The sequence below is a fragment of the Anolis carolinensis genome, chromosome 3, assembly GCF_035594765.1.
Source record: "Anolis carolinensis isolate JA03-04 chromosome 3, rAnoCar3.1.pri, whole genome shotgun sequence".
NCBI classification, from domain to species: domain Eukaryota; kingdom Metazoa; phylum Chordata; class Lepidosauria; order Squamata; family Dactyloidae; genus Anolis; species Anolis carolinensis.
In genome coordinates, this window is record NC_085843.1 from 210,025,804 (window position 1) to 210,045,658 (window position 19,855).

At 39.8% G+C, this 19,855-nt stretch overlaps 1 protein-coding gene across 1 annotated transcript in view; it reads left to right on the forward strand.

The window, feature by feature from the left end:
• Window positions 1-18,705, forward strand: part of lipa (lipase A, lysosomal acid type) — a 39,756-nt gene extending 21,051 nt beyond the window's left edge. The window contains exons 7-10 of the mRNA XM_003229696.3: window positions 6,549-6,695; window positions 7,304-7,375; window positions 10,849-10,920; window positions 16,985-18,705. Of these exons, the coding sequence (XP_003229744.1) occupies window positions 6,549-6,695; window positions 7,304-7,375; window positions 10,849-10,920; window positions 16,985-17,218 (525 nt within the window). The 3' untranslated portion in view covers window positions 17,219-18,705. The remainder of the gene's footprint in view (window positions 1-6,548; window positions 6,696-7,303; window positions 7,376-10,848; window positions 10,921-16,984) is intronic.
• The last annotated feature ends 1,150 nt before the right edge of the window (window positions 18,706-19,855 follow it).

A 19,855-nucleotide genomic window follows, 5' to 3' on the forward strand; every position in this document is an offset into this window, starting at 1 on the left:
TGTTCCTTTCTGTACACACTTGAAGAAATAATTGGACACACCTTTTAACAAAAGCCTGAGCAAATGACTCTTTTTAAAAGTAAACACATTCTGTAACTCAAGACCATTTTAAATGCTCTCAGAGTTCGAAGCAGTTTGAGTGCTACAACTTGTTATTGGTGTATATAATAGGGGAAGGTGTTGTCTATCTTCCCACATTTTCCTTACACCATGGACCCCAGTGAGGTTCATTGGCCCCATTTTGAAGGAGTGCATGTAAGAAGTCATTCCAATCCTTTCATACTCTTGTTTACGATACAGGGCTCTGTATAGGTTTGCAGTTTCTACCTATCCAGAAACCGAGGATATAAAAAGGGTATGAATGCTTGTCACTTACATTGGATATCACAGTTGTGAGTAACAGTTGGGTTTGTAGAAGTAGACATATTGATGAACATGTTTCATGAGATTAACCGGGATTTCATGAGATTTCATGAGATTTCATGAGATCATTGCCTTTTTAAAACCTGGTAAAGAAAAACCTGGTAATTCCAATGCCAGGAACTACTGACCAATCTCTCTCTTATGTCATCTATATAAAGTATATGAGAGGATACTGTTAAATCAATTAGGACCTGTTATTGAATCCCAGCTTATTGTACAACAAGAAGATTTCTGACCTGGGAAAAACTGTACAGCTCAAATTCTTAATCTGACTGAGTATATCAAGAAAGACTATGGGAAAGGTTGCATTACGGAAACAGTTCTTGTGGACCTTACAGCAGCCTAGGACATGGTGCAACATAGAAAAATGATGCATAAAGTTTTACCATATTACTTGGGACTATGATTTTACAAAACCTATCCAGACCCTCCTAGAAAAACGCAGCTTCTATGTGGAGTTTCAAGGCAAGAAAAGTAGATGGAGAAGACAAAAGAATGATTTACCTCAAGGCAGCGTTTTTGCACCGACCTTATTTAACATCTTTACTAATGATCAGCCACAGCCACCACTCACAAAGAGCTTAATATATGCTGATGACCTTGCTTAGCAACACAAGCAAAAGACTTTGAAACTGTTGAAAACCAACTTACTAATGCCCTGAAAGATATCTCCAGCTACTACAAAGATAACCACCTGAAGCCTAACTCTGCCAAGACACAAGTGTGTGCTTTCCACCTACGTAATCATGAAGCCAACAGGAAATTGAAAGTTACCTGGGAAGGCCAAGAGCTCAAACGCTGTTCCCATCCTAAATATCTTGGTGTCACCTTAGATTGAACACTAACATTTAGGAAACACTGTATGAATGCCAAGCACAAAGTAGCTACACGCAATAACATGCAATTGGAAGTTGCTTTGTTTTGGCCTATAACTCCCAGAAATCCCAGCCAGTTTACCAGCTGTTAGGATTTCTGGGAGTTGAAGGCCAAAACATCTGGGTACCCTCAGGTTGAGAACAACTGCAGTTGATGATGTTTCTGTCTTCTGTGTTCACCAGTTTCTTCCCACCCTTTTCTAAATTACAATTGTATATGAATAAAAATGGTTCCAGCTGTGCATGCATTGCTTACCATATATGCCATAGCCCTGAGGGTGGGGTATAAATGTCTGTGTAATTTTGCTTGGCAATGTGAACCAGACATTTCATTATGGAAATGGCTTGCATAAAGTATTTTACAAAAGCATTTTCCAGTTAATGAACAGTGGGAAAGCTCTCTTCTCATGCAAAGCCTGCACTGAATTCCAAAGTCATTATCCAGAAAATGTATTTAAATAGTGGGTGTGGACAAAGACAATGGGTTGTGACCAGAAATACCAACATAGTTTAGCATAATGCTCATTTCAATTTGTTTAATGTATGGGTAGGATGCTCAGCCTTTTATGATCTAGGTGTTTTGCACTCTAACTCCCAGAACCCTCCACCAGCATAGCTAGTGACAAAAATTCTGGGAGCTGAAGTCCAAAACATTCAGATACTAAAGATTGAGAACCACTATCTTCCAAGAATTTGAGGGAAAGGCCTGCATAGATTGGAAAAGGGTTCAGGATTGTGGGGTATTGTTTTGTGGGGTACTATGGGGAAGAGATCAGGGCGCCATGGGAAAGCACAAAGTGTGAGATTCCAATCCCAAAAGGAGTGGGATTTATATGGCCATACAGATGCTGAATTATTTCAGTTTCCAGCATCCCCAGCCAGCACAGGCAGTGGTGAGAGATGCTAAGAGTTTCAGTTTAGCAACATTTGACAGGCCACACAGTCTTCTGATATTAATTGTGTGTATTAATTATATGGAATAATAATTATAATAATGATAATGATAATAATAATATATTTATTACCCACCTTTACTCGCAGTTCATGGGAAGATACAAGATGATAAAACAGAACACTATTAAAATATATATAACAAATATACACAGGTAAAATACAGATTAAAATTAGAGATAAAATGTGTTGTTGAAAAAGTTTTAGATTTTTTAATACTGGTAGCCAGATTTTGTTCATTTTCATTGTTTCCCCCTTTCTGTTGAAATTGTCCACATGCTTGTGGATTTCCGTGGTTTTTCTTTGTAATCTGACATGGTGATTGTTAGAGAGGTCCAGCATTTCTGTGTTCTCAAATAATATGCTGTCTCCAGGTTGGTTCATCAAGTGCTCTGCTATGGCTGACTTCTCTGGTTGAGTTAGTCTGCAGTGCCTTTCATGTTCCTTGTTTTGTGTTTGGGCAGTGCTGCGTTTGGTAGTCCCTATGTAGACTTGTCCACAGCTGCATGGTATACGGTAGACTCCTGCAGAGGTGAGAGGATCCCTCTTGTTAGTGGGTCTGTAGATAGTTTGTAGACTGTGTTTCTTCATCAGCTTCCTTATGCGGTCAATTGTTCCTTTGATGTATGGTAAGAACACTTTCCCTCTGGGTGGATATTTGTCTTTACTCTCGTGGATTGTTCTTGGCCTTGCAGCTCTTCTGATGTCTGTGGTGGAGTATCAATTGGCTTGTAGAGCCCAGTTTAGATTGTACAGTTCATCTTGGAAGAGGTGGGGTTTGCAGATTCTCATTCAAGTATAAAAATAGTTTTTCAGGTGTGTTTCTTTCATTGACCTTCAGACATGCAGTGGCAGCTGGTGGCTTGGATGTCAGATGGCAGTGAATTTACTTTGAGTTGTAATCTAAGCTTTACAAGAACTATCCAAGCTGCTAAAACCTACCTCCGCAAAATATTTTCAACATTTGCGGTAGCTATCCTAAAATTTTGAGTAAAACTCAGGAAGACTGGGAGACATCAGCCATGACCATGTGGCTGTCATTGCCATCCTTGTTCTACTGTATTTTCTTTCCATTGAATACATATTCTTCCTTCCTTTTTCAAAACCACAAGATGGCATGAGGAACAGTATAGGCAAAACCTGGATGATAGGGGACAAAATTCAGTTCTTAAAAATATACATGTTACTTGAAGGATGTCATCAGGGAATCCTTATTTGCATTTGCCTGAAAGAGCTTTACTGCCCTGGGTCCTATGTCTGTCAACTGTAGGAGATTCCTTATAATGTCAAGACAATGCTTAGAGATCTGGTTCATCTTGGTTGACTTCAGAAAGCCTTTAATTTCAAAGTAGTTCATAAAGCAAGTTTCTGCTGTTCAGATGACTTAGACAATTGCTGTCAACTTGTCCTCTCCCTCTTGAATCAAACAAATAAATTATTAACAGGCCAAAGAGTCATCTAGACAGAATCCACTGTTCCATCTGTTGTGAACTAATAGCTTTGTCAAAGCTTATGAGCTGAGCATCAAGCTGATTAAGAGCCTTCTGGTTAATACTTGCATATGTAGGTATAGACATTTAAATGTGATGTGTTGATACTGCCCATTGTTTTGTGTCTACACATTTTATTTATTTTGTCTCAAAATCATTACATAAATAAGTATAAAACACATAAAAATAGAGAGAATACAAGCGGTTAAATAAGTTGGTTTTCGACTTTTCAAAGTCTTTTGCTTGTGTTGTTAGACCAAGGTCATCAGCATATATAAAGCTCTTTGTGTGGTGGCTATGGCTGATCGTTAGTAAAGATGTTACACAAGGTCGGTTCAAGAACACTGCCTTGGGGAAAACCATTCTTTTGTCTCCTCCATCTACTTTTCCTGCCTTGAAACACCACATAGAAGCTGCGGGTTTTCTAGGAGGGTCTGGACAGTTTTTGTAAAATCATAGTCCCGGGTAATATGATAGACTTTATGCAGCATTTTTCTATGTTGCACCATGTCATAGGCTACACATTAATAGTTGCATATTCTTTTTGGAGCTGGCAAGCTCAGTTGGCTTACTCAATATTTTCATAATGACAGTTTGCACTTTCACTGGAGGTTTGGGTGTGGGCTCAATTGCTGAGCTTTCCCGAACTTGGCTAATAGTGTAGTGTCATGATTTCAATAATTAAACTAATTATGGATAAGGTAAAGGTTTCCCCTGACGTTAAGTCCAGTCATGTCTGACTCTGGGGGTTGGTGCTCATCTCCATTTCTAAGCCGAAGAGCCGGCGTTGTCTGTAGACACCTCCAAGGTCATGTAGTCGGCATGACTGCATGGAGTGCCGTTACCTTCCCGCCGGAGCGGTACCTATTGATCTACTCACATTGGCATGTTTTCGAACTGCTAGATTGGCAGAAGCTGGAGCTAACAGCAGCCGCTCCTGGGGTTTGAACCTGGGACCTTTCGGTCTGCAAGTTCAGCAGCTCAGTGCTTTAACACGCTTCGCCACCGGGTTCCTATGGATATTATACCAGTATTTTGTTGAGAAACATTCTGGTTCTCCAAAGCACTTCACATGCGACAATATTTGCAATAGGGGAATGAAAATCTCTGTGTTATAAATTTAATAACTGTCACAGGATACTTAAAACACTACAAAAATGATCTGGATGCTTTCTCTATGCAAACATGGATTCAGAGCACAGTTATCCCTGTAAGAGGTTGACATTGTATGATTTTTTACTACTGCTTGCCTGATGGAAGCAGCACTTGGCTAAGAGGTAGGAAGGTCTTTTGGTTAAGGAGATCGGAATATAATAATAATAAATAATAATAAAACTTTATGTACTGCCCTATCTCCCCTAGAGGACTCAGGGCAGTTTCCAACAAGACAAAATATTCAATTGACAAACAGAGACCATACAACAAAGTCAAACATCATATAACAAAGAAAAAACCATACAATCCATCTAAAACAACCACAGACTATACATTTCCCTATCTCTATGGGTTAAGCAACTATAAGAGTGTGTGCTGCTTTGCCTGATTTCCCCAGACTTTAGGCAGTTCTGGGTGGATTTACACTGCCATATAATCCAGATTACAAAGTAGATAATCCACATCTGCACTGCCATATAATCCAATTCAAAGCAGGTAATCTGGATTTTATTTGGCAGTGTAGAAGGGGCCTTTCACATAGCAGCCCTGATCTTTGGAAGAAAAGGGAAGGAAAAACAATTGTCAGTGCTGCTAACTGCCTCTTGAAGATTGGGACCACTGCCTGTACATTCACACAAAAAGTTGTTGTTATTATAATAATTATTATTATTATTATTATTATTTTATTTCTTACTCACCTCTCCTCATGGTTCGAGGTGAGTTACAGCATAATTAAAACACATAAACATTATAAAAATCCTATAAATACACATATTAAAATGTATTTCTATAAAAGATACAGATCAAAATGTATATACCTATAAAATATATATACCCTATAAAATATATATACCCTATAAAATATATATTAAAATACACAGAACAGATTAAACGCAGGACACGAGTTTAAAATTCATGCTTAAAATGGTCTCAAAGATATTAGGAATTTGTCAACTTTTGTGAGGTGTCCACCACCCCTAATACCAGTGAGTGTTGAAGGCCCATTGTAGTTATTCACCTATCCTCTTATTAGATCAGGTGTGAAAAACTGGGAGGCTGCGGGTTGCATTAGACTAGTGGTTCTCAACCTGTGGGTCCCCAGATGTTTTGGCCTTCAACTCTCAGAAATCCTAACAGCTGGTAAACTGGCTGGGATTTCTGGGAGTTGGAGGCCAAAACACCTGGGGACCCACAGGTTGAGAACCACTGGATTAGACCATGGAATATTGCACCCTTAAATCAAGAGTTTTCTCTCTCTCCAAATGCTTTCTAAGGGCATCCGTTGTTCCATTTTTAGGCTACCAAAGATCATTTTAAGAAGTCAATTCTTGATCACTCACTTTTTTAGAAAGCATCTTGTGGGCTAGAAATAGCTGGTGTGTGTGTGTGTGTGTGTGCAAAATGTGGTGAAAATTACCATCATTCCACCCAGAAGGCTTTTTTGGGGGAAGGGGGGATGCGTTTTACTTTACTCTCAAGGGTCACATTTGCCCACCCCTGGATTAGATCAACAAGAATGTACTATTATCATTAACAGAATCTCATTATTTCCTTGGTAATATGTAGCGCCTTTATATTTCTAAATCCATCCTTCCAGAAAAATGGAGCCATTTTAACAAAGTATCCTATATACTTTCTGGATTTCTTTTGGCAGGAAATATTTGGAAGCAAGCAGTTTTTCCCCCAGAACTCAATTATGAGATGGCTTGCAACCCACTTTTGTGACCGTTTCTTACTGGATGACCTTTGTGGCAACATTTTTTTTCTGTTGTGTGGGTTTAATGAGAAAAACCTAAACATGGTAAGATTTTTGGCAATCTAAACTGTAGGCATTTTAGTTTAGTCCTTGGTTTAATTTTTGGTAAATTTTATAAGTTATATTGAGTTTTATTTTATTTCATGTTTATGTCTTGATTGCTGTTTGTTTATTTTAGGCAATGAATTTTTGCCATTTTTGTTATTCTTTGGAAACCGCCCTGAGTCCCCTCAGGGAGAGAGGGCGGGTTATAAATAATTTGTTATTGTTGTTGTTGTTGTTGTTGTTGTTTCTAATATTGATTGAGACTGCGGTGGTGGCAGCATTTACACCATTAAGTACCCCTAATTATTTTTCAGCAAGAAAGGGGGAAATGGTGCCTTATCCATAAACTGTGGTTGGTTGGTTACAATGTTTCATAACATCAACCAGGTTGGAAATTCATATGCTAGAGAGCTAGGCGATCTCTTGCCTCACTCCACAAAAGTGTGTGATATTGAAAAATATGGCAAACTATAGTCCCAGGGAAGTGTTAATAGTTACTAATTTGTTACAAATGAGGACATCTGTACTAAGCTCTAGTGTTTGTCCCAATAGTTCAAAGTAGTTGTCAACACTTGTTGATAAATCCAGTTAATTTTTTTTCCATACAGACTCGAGTAGATGTATACTCAACACACTGTCCCGCTGGAACATCTGTCCAGAATATGATTCACTGGAGTCAGGTAAATCTTAAATTCTCAGGCTATTTAGAGATGCACACTATGTTTATTTTATGGTTTTGAATGATTTCCTATTTTCAGAAGGAAAAGGTTTCTGAGAAGTAAGTATGTAAAGATTACAATATGGGAATAATACACCTCAGTTACTTGACCCTGCATTCAACACAAATGTCCTGCTTCAATGATAAACAATTTAAAACTAGCAGTATCAAACTTCAGTTTAAATTCCAGCTCGAATCGATCCATGAAATCAATGAGAATCTTGTAAGTCATAGTCGTGTTAAATCAGTGGATGAAAGCCTCTGTGATTGTGCAAAACAAATGAGATCCAAATATTTCAGAAGTTTTCCCATTGGTTTTCCAATTGATTGAACTGAGCAAAATGAGTGACCAATTGTTATTGGATTACAATTCCTATCAGCCCTCCTTAGTATAACCATTAGTGAGGGAAGATAGGAGTTGCAGTCCAACATCTTGAAGGGCCATACTTTAAAAATACTCCTCAATTGAATAGTTTGTTTATTTAAGTATGCAATGCAAACATGTTACATGGTACTCTAGATACTTTGAATGTGCAGAAATTTGAGATAAATGCTAGGCTTGTGCATTTTGGCTGAACCGCATTTCGTTTCTGCTGGACGAATTCTAGCATCCATTTTCACGCACCTCCTGAAAACGGGCGGGTTGCCAAATACCCTTTCTGGTCTGCAGGTGGAAGATACGGGCCATTGGCAGGAATGGGGAACTCACAGGGCTCCCCTTTCCATTCCTGGGACCCTTTCCTGTCTTCCTTTCAAGGGAGTCTGGGTTTGAAGAACAGTGTTAAGGAAGCATCCTTCATGGGACCCTTTTCTTAGACACAGTTTGCTTAAGACAGTCATGGAGTTCTTCTGTTCAGATTGGCCCAACAGGCAGGGTTCACAGGGAAACCCCGTGCGAGCAACAGCATGCAGCATGTGATAGCCTCTCCGCACTGCGGAGAGGGGAGGAGGAGCCGTAATCGGCTGCCACATGGTCCCGTAATGGACGAAAAAACGAGATGGCTGAGCCCTTGCCATTACGGCCGTCTGGCCAAGCCAAACAAGCTGGATTTGCCAAAAGGAACCAACCACTCCTTATCCGTGCACAAGTCTAATAAATACTCAATGCCAATATGTATGAAACTGAAGTTGTATATTGAGAGAGGTGTTTTGTTTTGTTTTTGCAAAGCCCAGAAGTATTTTTTTAAAAAAACTTTAACTTCTAGAAGCCTTCCTCCAGAATTGTTGTCCAAAAAGTGATTTCTCAGTCTTTTGAGTTTTGGTATGGTTCTAATAGTACAGGATGGTCTTTCTCCTCTTTCAAAAGTGCAATTGTTTCTGTAATCTGGTGTTAGGAGCTGGCTTGTCTATATGAGTCATCCAGAGATAATAGCTTTCTAGCATTGTTTGCCAAGCACATGCTCTGTTGAATACATATCCTTAGTCAATTGTGTGTGATGATCTTGAGGGCTTTGATGACTTCTTGGTCTTGTGTTTAATGCAGGGGGTCTCTTCACCAGGGAGGGAAACTTGTGGCCATCTGAAAGCAAAGGCTAGTTTTTGCTGAATAGATTTTCCATTCAGTTCTCTTCAACTAAATACTGTATGGTTCTTTCTGAAAATGAAGACAGATGCTACCATACATTAAATTTCTTAGGCCAGGGCTTCTTAAACTTTTCCACTCACAACACCTTTTGGTCTGAGAAATTTTAACTTGATATATAGATACAGTAGAGTTCCGGTTATTCGACCTCCGCTTATCCGACAGTCTTGTCTTATCCGACGGAAGGACATGAAAGGCCTTAACTGTATTTGAAAAAGTCAATTTTGTAATTGTACTGAATGCATAAAGTTGTGAGTGAACTACAACTCACATAATGCCAGGTAACTCCAAGAAACTCCATTAATACGTACTTAAATGTCTCTCCTATCCCCTTCTCTTCACGCTGGCTGAGCGGCAGCCCTTAGCCATGCCCACCAGGACGACAACACGGCACAGGGAAAAGGGAATGAAGCAGGTGCTCCTGGGAGGGAGGACCGTCCTTTTCTTCTTGCCACCCTTCCCAGTTGTTAATCCCCTCTCAATAGCTTGCAAACCCTGAGGGCTTCCCAAGGATCGAAGGAAAGGAGCTCCTGGCTTGTGGGGTGGGGATGGGGCCCGCTTTGACATCCATCTCCACTGCTGTTGCTGCAACCCAAGGAAAGAGAGAGCGAAAGACAGGGCCGTAGCCAGAAAAAAATTTTGGGAGGGGTTTTGAAAATTTTGGGGGGGGGGGTTTGAACCCCTAGCACACACCTCTCCCCGCTACAAACCTGTCAATATCTGCTTGAAATAGTGCCTGGAGGGACTCTTAATGTTTTGCGTCTCATAGACTTAGCATGGGGATTTGGTTAACCAGTTAAAATTCATGAGTAAACCAGGTTTTTTTTATAACCTGAAAAATTTGGGGGGGGGGGGTTGAACCCCTAAAACCGCCCCCTCGCTACAGGCCTGGCGAAAGATAAACTTCCCTCCTTAACGGAGCTCCCCATCCTCATTGCAAGGAAAACCCGGGCTGGGGAGACTGGGATGGAAGGCAGTGGAGGAAAGAAGGGAGGGCGCCCTTCTGGGTTGGCATGAAGCTTGCATTGGCACTGAGTCAGTCAGGCGGGACAGAAAGGAAGGGAAAAAGGAAGAAGAGGAAAGACAAAGAGGGTTTGGGAAGGAGGCCCCTAAAGAAAGAGGTGCACGCATTTAATATTCCTCCTTATCATCCATCATTTTTGTTTATCCAACATTCTGTCCGCCCATTTATGACAGTTAAGCGAGACAACTCTTATATGAAAATCAACATTTGCTGGTAACAAGGATTTATAAGGATTGCAATACAGGCTGATTTTCCCTTTTAATATAATACATCTAAAGCACTTCCAACTTAGTTGGGTAAACAAGCAGAGGGTTGGGCTCCAATTTTTTTTTGCTGATCAATCAAAACTTATACCTGGTTTAACAAGACAAGTAGCTCAAGAGAAACAAACCAGAACATGCAGGAGCACTTTACCTCCAGTGCGTAGGCAACACTTTTCTGAAGATCCCATAATTGAAGCTGAAATTTGACCATGATCAGACTGACTAGAAAAACAGTATTTTCCTTCTCTATGGGCAGCTTTGTAGAGAAGATAAATGTTGCTTCTCTAATCAGACAGACAGGAAAAATAGTTCACACATTTACTTTCAGAAAAATCATGGTATAATTAAGGCTATGAAATAAGGACTAATTACTACCCAACTTTTTTCTGTTTTGTAGGAAGGCAAAGATTAATACTTTTACCACTCAATTATGGCATAAGATATACACACATACACATATAACATGCTACGATTGAGTGGTAAAAATATGAAACGTTTTTGTACAAAATATATGTATATATTATTCAACAATATATATGCCATTATTTTATTTTATTTTATTTCAGGCTGTGAAGTCTGGGCAGCTCAAAGCTTTTGACTGGGGAAGCGAGGAAAAAAACATGGCTCATTACAACCAGGTAAGAATTTCTTGCTGCTATAGAAATTCCTTGAGGCACATATTTCTTTGTTTAAACATATCCTGCTTTTATTTTTAAAAAAGGAGGTTTGGAAAGATTTGTCTACTTCTTTTTTGCCTTTTAAAGATATTAGTTTTTAAAATTTAAGAACATTACAATATTTTAAAATTGTTATCAATATACTTAATATTATTTATCATCTATCCGATAGTCCACTCATTAAAATTGTGTGTACTTTAATACTGGACAGGCTCTTCACAGATCCTTTTCCTGGCTTTGTGAAAATGTTTTGATTTTTACCAGGTCATTTGCAGCTGATAGGTCGGTGTGTTCTGCAGCCACATTTTATCTTACACTAACACTCCACCATCTTGCAGACTGCATGATACATGTAAGCCACATAGTTACATGGGTGGAGACATTTTGGGATGTTTATCAGGGTGGCAAAAGACCAATTTGGTTATTTGCTCTCTCTGTCTCCCAAAATATAGAGTTATGTTCCTAACCCCAATGCCTTCTGCATATTTTGGCATACAGGCCAGGTATCATCAGTCCCAGCCTACGGTCTGAATAATCAAGGAGCTAAAGGTGGTAACAACTAGGTGGGGCTGGCTGGTGTAGAGAGACAGGTTTTGTGTGTGTGTGTGCGTGCGTGTGTGTGTGTGTGTGTGTGGTATCTCCCTTTTAACCTCTGCTGGGGAAATCCTTGCAAGAATTCTTGCAAACCACCTTCTACCTATCTCAGAAGACACCCTCCTAAAATCCCAGAATGGCTTCCAACCCTCCAGAAGAACAGTAGACACGATCTTCACCACACGACAGCTCCAAGAAAAATGCAGGGAACAAAATCAACCTCTGTACATGGCATTCATTGACCTTGCAAAGGCATTTGACACAGTGAATTGCAGTGCTCTCTGGACCATCCTCCAAAAAAACGTATTCCCTGACAAATTTGTGAACATCTTGCGGCTCCTCCACGATGACATGATGGCAATAGTCTTGGACAGCAATGGTTCCCAAAGTGACCCATTCAAGGTGGAATCAGGTGTCAAACAGGGATTTGGTATTTCCCCAACCTTATTTTCCATCTTCATCGCTATGATACTTCATCTTGTTGATGGGAAGCTTCCCACCAGAGTGGAAATCATCAGATGGCAAGCTATTTAACCTCAGCTGACTGAAAGCCAAAACCAAGGTCACAACATCTGTTATAGAACTCCAATATGCTGATGATAACGTAGTCTGTGCTCATTCAGAAGACCTACAAGCCACCTTTGCAGAGGCTTGGCCTCTCATTGAACAATGAGAAAACCAAATTGCTCTTCCAACAGACACCAGCCAATCCATCTGCAGTGCCAGGAATACAGCTTAATGGTATAACATTAGAAAACGTTGACCATTTCCGCTATGTTGGCAGTTACTTTTCCGCAAAAGTCAACACTGACACTGAAATTCAGCACTGCCTGAACTCTGTGAGTATAGCATTTTTCCGAATGAAGCAGAGAGTGTTTGAGGATTGGGACATCTGTAGGGATACCAAGGTGCTTGTTTATAAAGCTATTGTCCTCTCAACCCTGTTATACACCTATAAAATGTGGACTGTCTGCAGACGTCACACTCAACTCCTGGAACAATGCCATCAGTGTTGTCCCTGAAAAATCCTGCCAATCTCTTGGGAAGACAGGCAGACAAATGTCAGTGTGCTGGAAGAAACAAAGACCACCAGGATTGAAGTGATGCTCCTACGCCATCAACTCTTCGTTGTCCCAATGCCCAATCACCATCTCCCAAAGCAGTTATTTTATTGTCAACTCAAGAACAGAAAATGGAATGTTAGTGGACAACAAAAGAGATTTAAAGATGGGCTTAAAGATAACCTTCAAAATATGTGATATAAACACGGAGAACTGGGAAACCCTAGCCATTGAGCACTGTAACTGGAGGTCAGCTGTGACCAGCAGTGCTGTGGAATTTGAAGAGGCATGAATGGAGGGCAAAAGGGAGAAATGTGTCAAAAGGAAGATGTGTCAAGCCAACCCTGACCGGGACCACCTTCTCCATTTGTAACCCTCCATTGTTCCAGCCATCTTTTTTGCCTCTCCTATCATAGAAAATCTGTAAGAGGAGGAATGGCTACACAAGCACTCATAGTTTTAAAACACTCTATCTGAGAGCACAATTTCCTGTTCTTACAGGAAATATTTTGGAAAGGCATTTTTTTTTCCGTCTCAGGAGTGACTTGAGAAACTGCGAGTTGCTTCTGGAGTGAGAGAATTGGCTGTCTGCAAAGAAGTTGCCCATAGGACGCCCGGATGTTTTGATGTTTTTACCATCCTTGTGGGAGGCTTCTCTCATGTTCCCGCATGGAACTGGAGCTGATAGAGGGAGCTCATCCACGCTCTTCCCGGATTGGATTCGAACCTGGCAGCCTTCAGGTCAGCAACCCAACCTTCAAGTCACAAGGCTTTAACCCACTACTCCATCGGGGGCTCCTTTGGAAAGGCATGACCTTGTTAGAGATAGTAACCTTCTGGAAATTAATTGGCATTCACACTATTTAGATTAATCATAACCTTTTTGTAAAGTATGATCTTCCTGAGAAGACTTAAATACTCGCTTGAGTTAATCTTCTCCTTAGCGGTAAATATCCACTAGTATTCATGCAAGGCAATTCAGGTTTTTCAGCTGTTAGACTGATATCCCTAGCTATCTCTTTGAACTGTTAGGAACAAAGATATGCCAGTACATAAAATATATAGCAGATCTTTAGAAGTGTTATTTCCGTTGCTCAAAAAAATATACTCTCCCATAAAATATATTAATTTTAAATCATTCTCTCAAGACACCAAAAAATAAGTAGTCTTCGTTAAAAGTGAACATAGTTGATTTACTTAGAAATTTCATGTATTAGCATACAGGTATATTGCTTATTAATTTCATATGAAAATTGACGAGTCACTACAGCATACTGTACTCTACTCAACTGACTTCATACATCAACTGATACAACAGACTATACTGTACTATACTTCTGATGTAAACTGTCTAATACTCTGACATCAACTAACTTAACTGACTTCCAATTGATTTCTCATTCAAATGGATTCTAAAATGGAGTCTCACTCTGAACATTCTCAGATCTGGGTCACAAGGCATCCCACAACTTCAAACAACATAGAGTTAAGGGAAAAGCTGCATGCCAATATATATGCATGCAATATAGTAAGCAATCTCAATTATATACATAACAAATAACTAGTATAGGAGGCTTGTAGAAGGTTGCTATTTCCAACAAATATACATTGAGGAATATACAATATGGCCCCTTATCCACAGATTTGATATCTATGATTTTACTTAAGCATTCTCTAAAAATACCCCTTCCCTCCCCCTGGACACTTTGTGGGTCCTCCAGTGTAATTCTATCAATGCTTTTGGCCCAAGTATAATCAAAATACAGGTTTCGCTATTACCCAGTTTCAAGTATCTATAAGGGGTGTTGGAATGTATCCCCCAGAGATGTGGAGTTGTGCTATAGTCCAGGTTACATCCAGTAGGAAACCTAATAACTAGATATGAGGTTGTGGGAGGAAGAGAGTGGTGTGTCTTTATTTTTGTAAGTCATATCAGATCTCTCTAACCATGGTATGTTGAAATCATAAACATCTAGGTGGTGTGTTGTGTAGTTTCAGGACTGTATGGCTGTGTTCTAGCAGCATTTTCTCCTGACATTTCGCCTGCATATGTGGCTGGCATCTTCAGAGGGAGATGTCTCACCAACATTGTCCTCTGAAGATGCCAACCACAGATGCAGCCGAAAAAAGGTCAGGAGAAAATGCTGTTAGAACATGGCCATACAGTCCAGAAACCACACAACACCCCAGTGATTCCGGCCATGAAAGCCTTCGACAATACATCCAGATGATGTCTTTTAATATTCACTTAGCCACATGTTGAACAGCAATATTTTTATTTATTACATTTATATCCTCTTTTTTATAGTGAACTAAAGGTAGTGTACATGGTTCTCTTCACTAAGGTTTTGTGGAATAGCTTTAGGAGAAAGAGAGCAACGTTCCTGAAATCCAAGTCCAATTTCCCAATCACTATACATTTTTCTCAAAGAAAGGTATCTTCAAATTAGTTAGTATGCAAACACTTTTCTAGAGGAGTTGGGGAGCAGTTTGTCTTTGTCTGAAAGGTATTAACTTCTCAGTGCTTCTCTACTCATAGTTACTCCACTGTTATATATATCTGTATGTAATTTGGAGGCTGTCCTTCTGCACTTTGGCTGTGCTCTGAAGCATGCAGATCTGTCATTTTCATGCCATTTTGTCATATTTCCATCCAATGGAATCCTGCCATGTGTAATTTGATGACATACTTAGCATATATATTTACCACCCCTAACAGATTATGGTGCATTGCATTGTGCCAAACAGGCACAGAATTTCATGGGATGTAAACATGCCAATTTAAAACTGTTTCATTCCTAGCCACTGAAGAAGATGAAAGCTGAAATATTTTGCTTATATTACATTTTTAGTTCTGTCTATTCATAACTATAAGAAATATATATATATATATATATATATATATATATATACTAGCTTGGGTAGCCGACGTTGCCTGGGTTATTTGAAAAAGTCAGTTTTTAAATTGTACAAAATGCATAAGGTTGTGGATTAGCTATAACTGAAACCATGCCAGGTTAACCGCCTTACTTAAAGTTTGTTATGTTGGGCAAGTGTGCTCTAAATACATCATTGGTGGTATTCAGTGTGCTCTCTGGCTGTAGGATAAACTACAACTCCCACTATGGTGAGTGAGCCTCTGGTGGCCTAGGGGATAAAAGCCTTGTGTCTTGAAGGTTGGGTTGCTGACCTGAAGGCTGCCAGGTTCGAATCCCACCCGGGGAGAGCACAGATGAGCTCCCTCTATCATCTCCAGCTCCATGCGGGGACATGAGAGAAGCCTCCCACAAGGATGGTAAAACATCAAAAACATCCGGGTGTCCCCTGGGCAACGTGCTTGCAGACGGCCAATTATCTCACTCCAGAAGCAACTCAGGTTGCTCCTGACACGGAACCCCCCCCCCCCCCCCCAAAAAAAAAAAACCTATGGTGAGTCAGTTCCTTCAAGCCCCTCCAGTAGGTTGAGTTAGTCATGGGGGTTCTTTGTGCCAAGTTTGGTCCAGGTCCATCATCAGTGGAGTGTCTCTGGTTGTGGGTAAACTACAACTCTCAGAAAGGAAGGTCAGTTCCCCCCAAACCACTCTGGTAATCAAATTTTGGTATATCAGTTTGGTCTACATCTATCCATGTTTCGGTTCACAGTGCTCTCTGGATGTAATTGAACTACAACTCCCCAAACCTCTCTAGTATGTTCAGTTTCTGATCAATTCTTCTGTTTGTTGTGTGGCATAGAAAAGAATAGGAAAGGGTTATGGGAGAGGCAGTGGGTGGGGTCATACAAATTCCACACCAATGGAAAGAGTAAGAAACACTGGGATGTCTGTGGTGGAGGAAAAACAGAAAATCTAGAGTGAAATGGTCCTCATATGAAAACCTTCAGTTGCGTGGTGGGCTGTATGGTGTTTGGAAGACATTGGCAGGGCTCTTGTACATGTTTACAGCGCTCACTATAACCTGCAATGTCATTGGAGGGAGGGCCATTGGTGTCTCTTGAGTAATGGAAACTATAGCTATTTGTGGAAGTGGGAGCTTGTCAGTGTAAGTGGACACTCCAGCCACACACGTACATACATATTTTCACTTTTATTATGGTATTGATGGGATGCATACTTCTGGGACACACTTGGGAGAACTGCTTTTGGTTTTCAGCTTTGTGTTTTGATCAAGAGATAAAAGTGGGATAGTAGTAGTAGTAGTATTAAAAGATATAAACTGGTATAACTATTGGGGAAAATTAGAGGACTTTTCTCCAACGATCTACTTATTTATGAGAAATTACTGGAAAATTTGACTTAATCCATTACTTCCTTGTTGTAGAATATATGTGCAATGATCTCAACGAAAATCTGTTGTTTTCTCCTTCCTTTTAGCCAACACCACCTTTCTACAAAGTGAAAGACATGACTGTTCCCACAGCCGTTTGGACTGGTGGCCACGACTGGCTGGCAGACTCAAAGGACATAGCCCTCTTGTTGACTCAGGTCCCAAACTTAGTATACCACAAGAATATCCCTGAATGGGAACATCTGGATTTCATCTGGGGCCTTGACGCCCCTCAGCGCATGTATAAAGAGATCATTCAGTTGATGCAGAAATATAAGTGACGTGGGAAAATGTAGAGCTGTGTGGTCCTGAAATATTTCTTCAGGAAACCAGCATGGTCTAATGCAGTGGTTCTCAACCTGTGGGTCTCCAGATGTTTTGGCCAACAACTCCCAGAAATCCCAGCTGTAATGATTTTTGGGAGTTGAAGGCCAAACATCTGGGGACCCACAGGTTGAGAATCACTGGTCGAATGCTTCTTTTTAACGTATACTTCTTGCACACCTACAGTGTTATGCATCTGTCTATATGCAATCTAGCAATACCTCAGGAAGTGGGATTTTTGCACTGTTGTCATGCCTGTAAACCCACATAGCTTTAATAGAGGGTAACTCAGTCAATCTATCTCCACACAACCACTAATCTCACACAGTTAGGAGACTACAAAGTAAAACTGACAGAATTCTGACGGGAAGACAGAGGTGGAGGAAAGGAAGAATTTATTAAAGCCCTGCCAACATAGCTCTTGTCAAAACCATGGCTAGTTGTTGTTTTTCCCTTTAGGACTATTTGAGTTTAGGACTATTTGGCATTTGGGAAAGTACTTTGAAGCACATTCTTTGACCTACTCAGGAAAGGACTTTTAGCAAGTGCTTCCAGTACAAATCAAGCCCACTTTCATTTGTTGTAGAACTGGTATGTTGTGTTACATTTTTGAAAATATTTTTTTGTGCGTGATTAGGTGTTAATCCCATAAAATACAGGGAATATGTGTCCTTCCAGATATTGCTGGAATGCAGTTCCCATCAGCCCTAGCCACTAATAGCCAAGAGAAGATTGAGATGTGGAGGTACACAGACATAGAATGTGTAACATTTTACTGCTGAAGAACAGATATATTGGGGTGGGAACCATGCAGACTAGGGGCAGGTCCTATAGAGCCCCCCACCCAACACATCCAACATCCGGAATAAAATTAGTTTTTAAAAATCACAATATTTGGCCGATGAACACCTCTAGACAACATGGTTTTACATTTAAACTATTTTATACTTCCTGCTTCCGAACAAGTAAACGTTTTCCACAAAAAGGAATGGAAGTGATTGTAATTTGACTTCTGGAGGACTAAATGGTATGTGCAGCCTCTGAAGAATCAGAAAGAGTCCAAAATGGCCCTGTGACCCACAATCAGTGTTAGTGAGACATCAAAATTCTAGCTTTGGGAGCAAATGGCTATGTTACTCTTCCAATGTTTCTTAGAACTTCTAAAGATGGTGACTGCTGTTTCAAGAGCGACAACCTGAGTAATTTACAAGCTAAGAAGCTTTACTTTTAGCAACTTTTACTTTGCACTCTTCAACGTGTATCTGTTTCTCTACTGATGAACTGCACTGCAAGGCATAGATTGGCTGGCGACTACCAAAGATGTGGTGTTCTGTGCTCTTTGATGTTCTTTTATCTGCACTGCAATTAAATTAACTACTGGAAATAGGGAGTTGACCCTGTTAAAATATTTGATAGCAATCTCTGAATAAATGTTTTTTTATAATGTTGTGGCCCATGAATTATTGAGTCATGTTCTGTCTCCATCCAACTTCCTGCATTGTTATGATAACTATGTCAAGTAACAGCACCATTATCCACGCTCACATATTATCCTTGATATATAAAAGTTCAAGTCAGTATGCTATAGTGCAGTGGTTCTCAACCCAGGTGTTTTGGCCTTCAACTCCCAGAAATCCCAGCCAGTTTGAATGTTGGATTACACTATGTAACAAAATTTGATTATTTTTCTGTTCCTAGTTTGGAAGTGTTATTTCCTGTTTAATTGTGTGGTACTTACTTCGAAAGTAGTTACAGTAGAGTCTCACTTATCCAACACTCGCTTATCCAACGTTCTGGATTATCCAACACATTTTTGTAGTCAATGTTTTCAATATATCGTGATATTTTAGTGCTAAATTCGTAAATATAGTAATTACTACATAGCATTACTTTTGTATTGAACTACTTTTTCTGTCAAATTTGTTGTATAACATGATGTTTTTGTGCTTAATTTGTAAAATCATAAGCTAATTTGATGTTTAATAGGCTTTTCCTTAATGCCTCCTTATTATCCAACATATTCGCTTATCCAATGTTCTGCCGGCCCGTTTATGTTGGATAAGTGAGACTCTACTGTATTATACTCTAGAAACTTGGTTTTTGTGGCTGCTACAAACTATGTTGAATCAGTTGAGACTCTTGAGATATTCATTGAAAAACTATAGCAAAATGTGCTGCAGGATGTCCCACAAAAACAAAGTTTTGGCAGTTTAATGCACCTTTTCATGTTTTTATGATAGAACCAATTAGGAAATGACATTTATAATCCAGGAACAAAAATTGTGTTACATAGTGGTATGACTAAAGTCCAGGGCTCAAATCCCTGCTCATTGGATGACTTTGGGCAAGGCATGCTCTCTTAACCACAGAAGAAGGCAAAGGCAAAGTCCCTTTGAGCAACTCATGCCAAAAAAACTTCACCATGGGTTCACCTTATGGTTGTCACCAGTTGGAAACAATTTGAAGCCAACAGTAGTTCAACATATAACTTGAACTTAATTTTTAAAAGATGTTGTTTGAAATGTAGCTACACAATCCTGAAATCTAAGGAAGATCCAAGCTATAACTATTTTAAAGACCCTCTTTAATCTTGC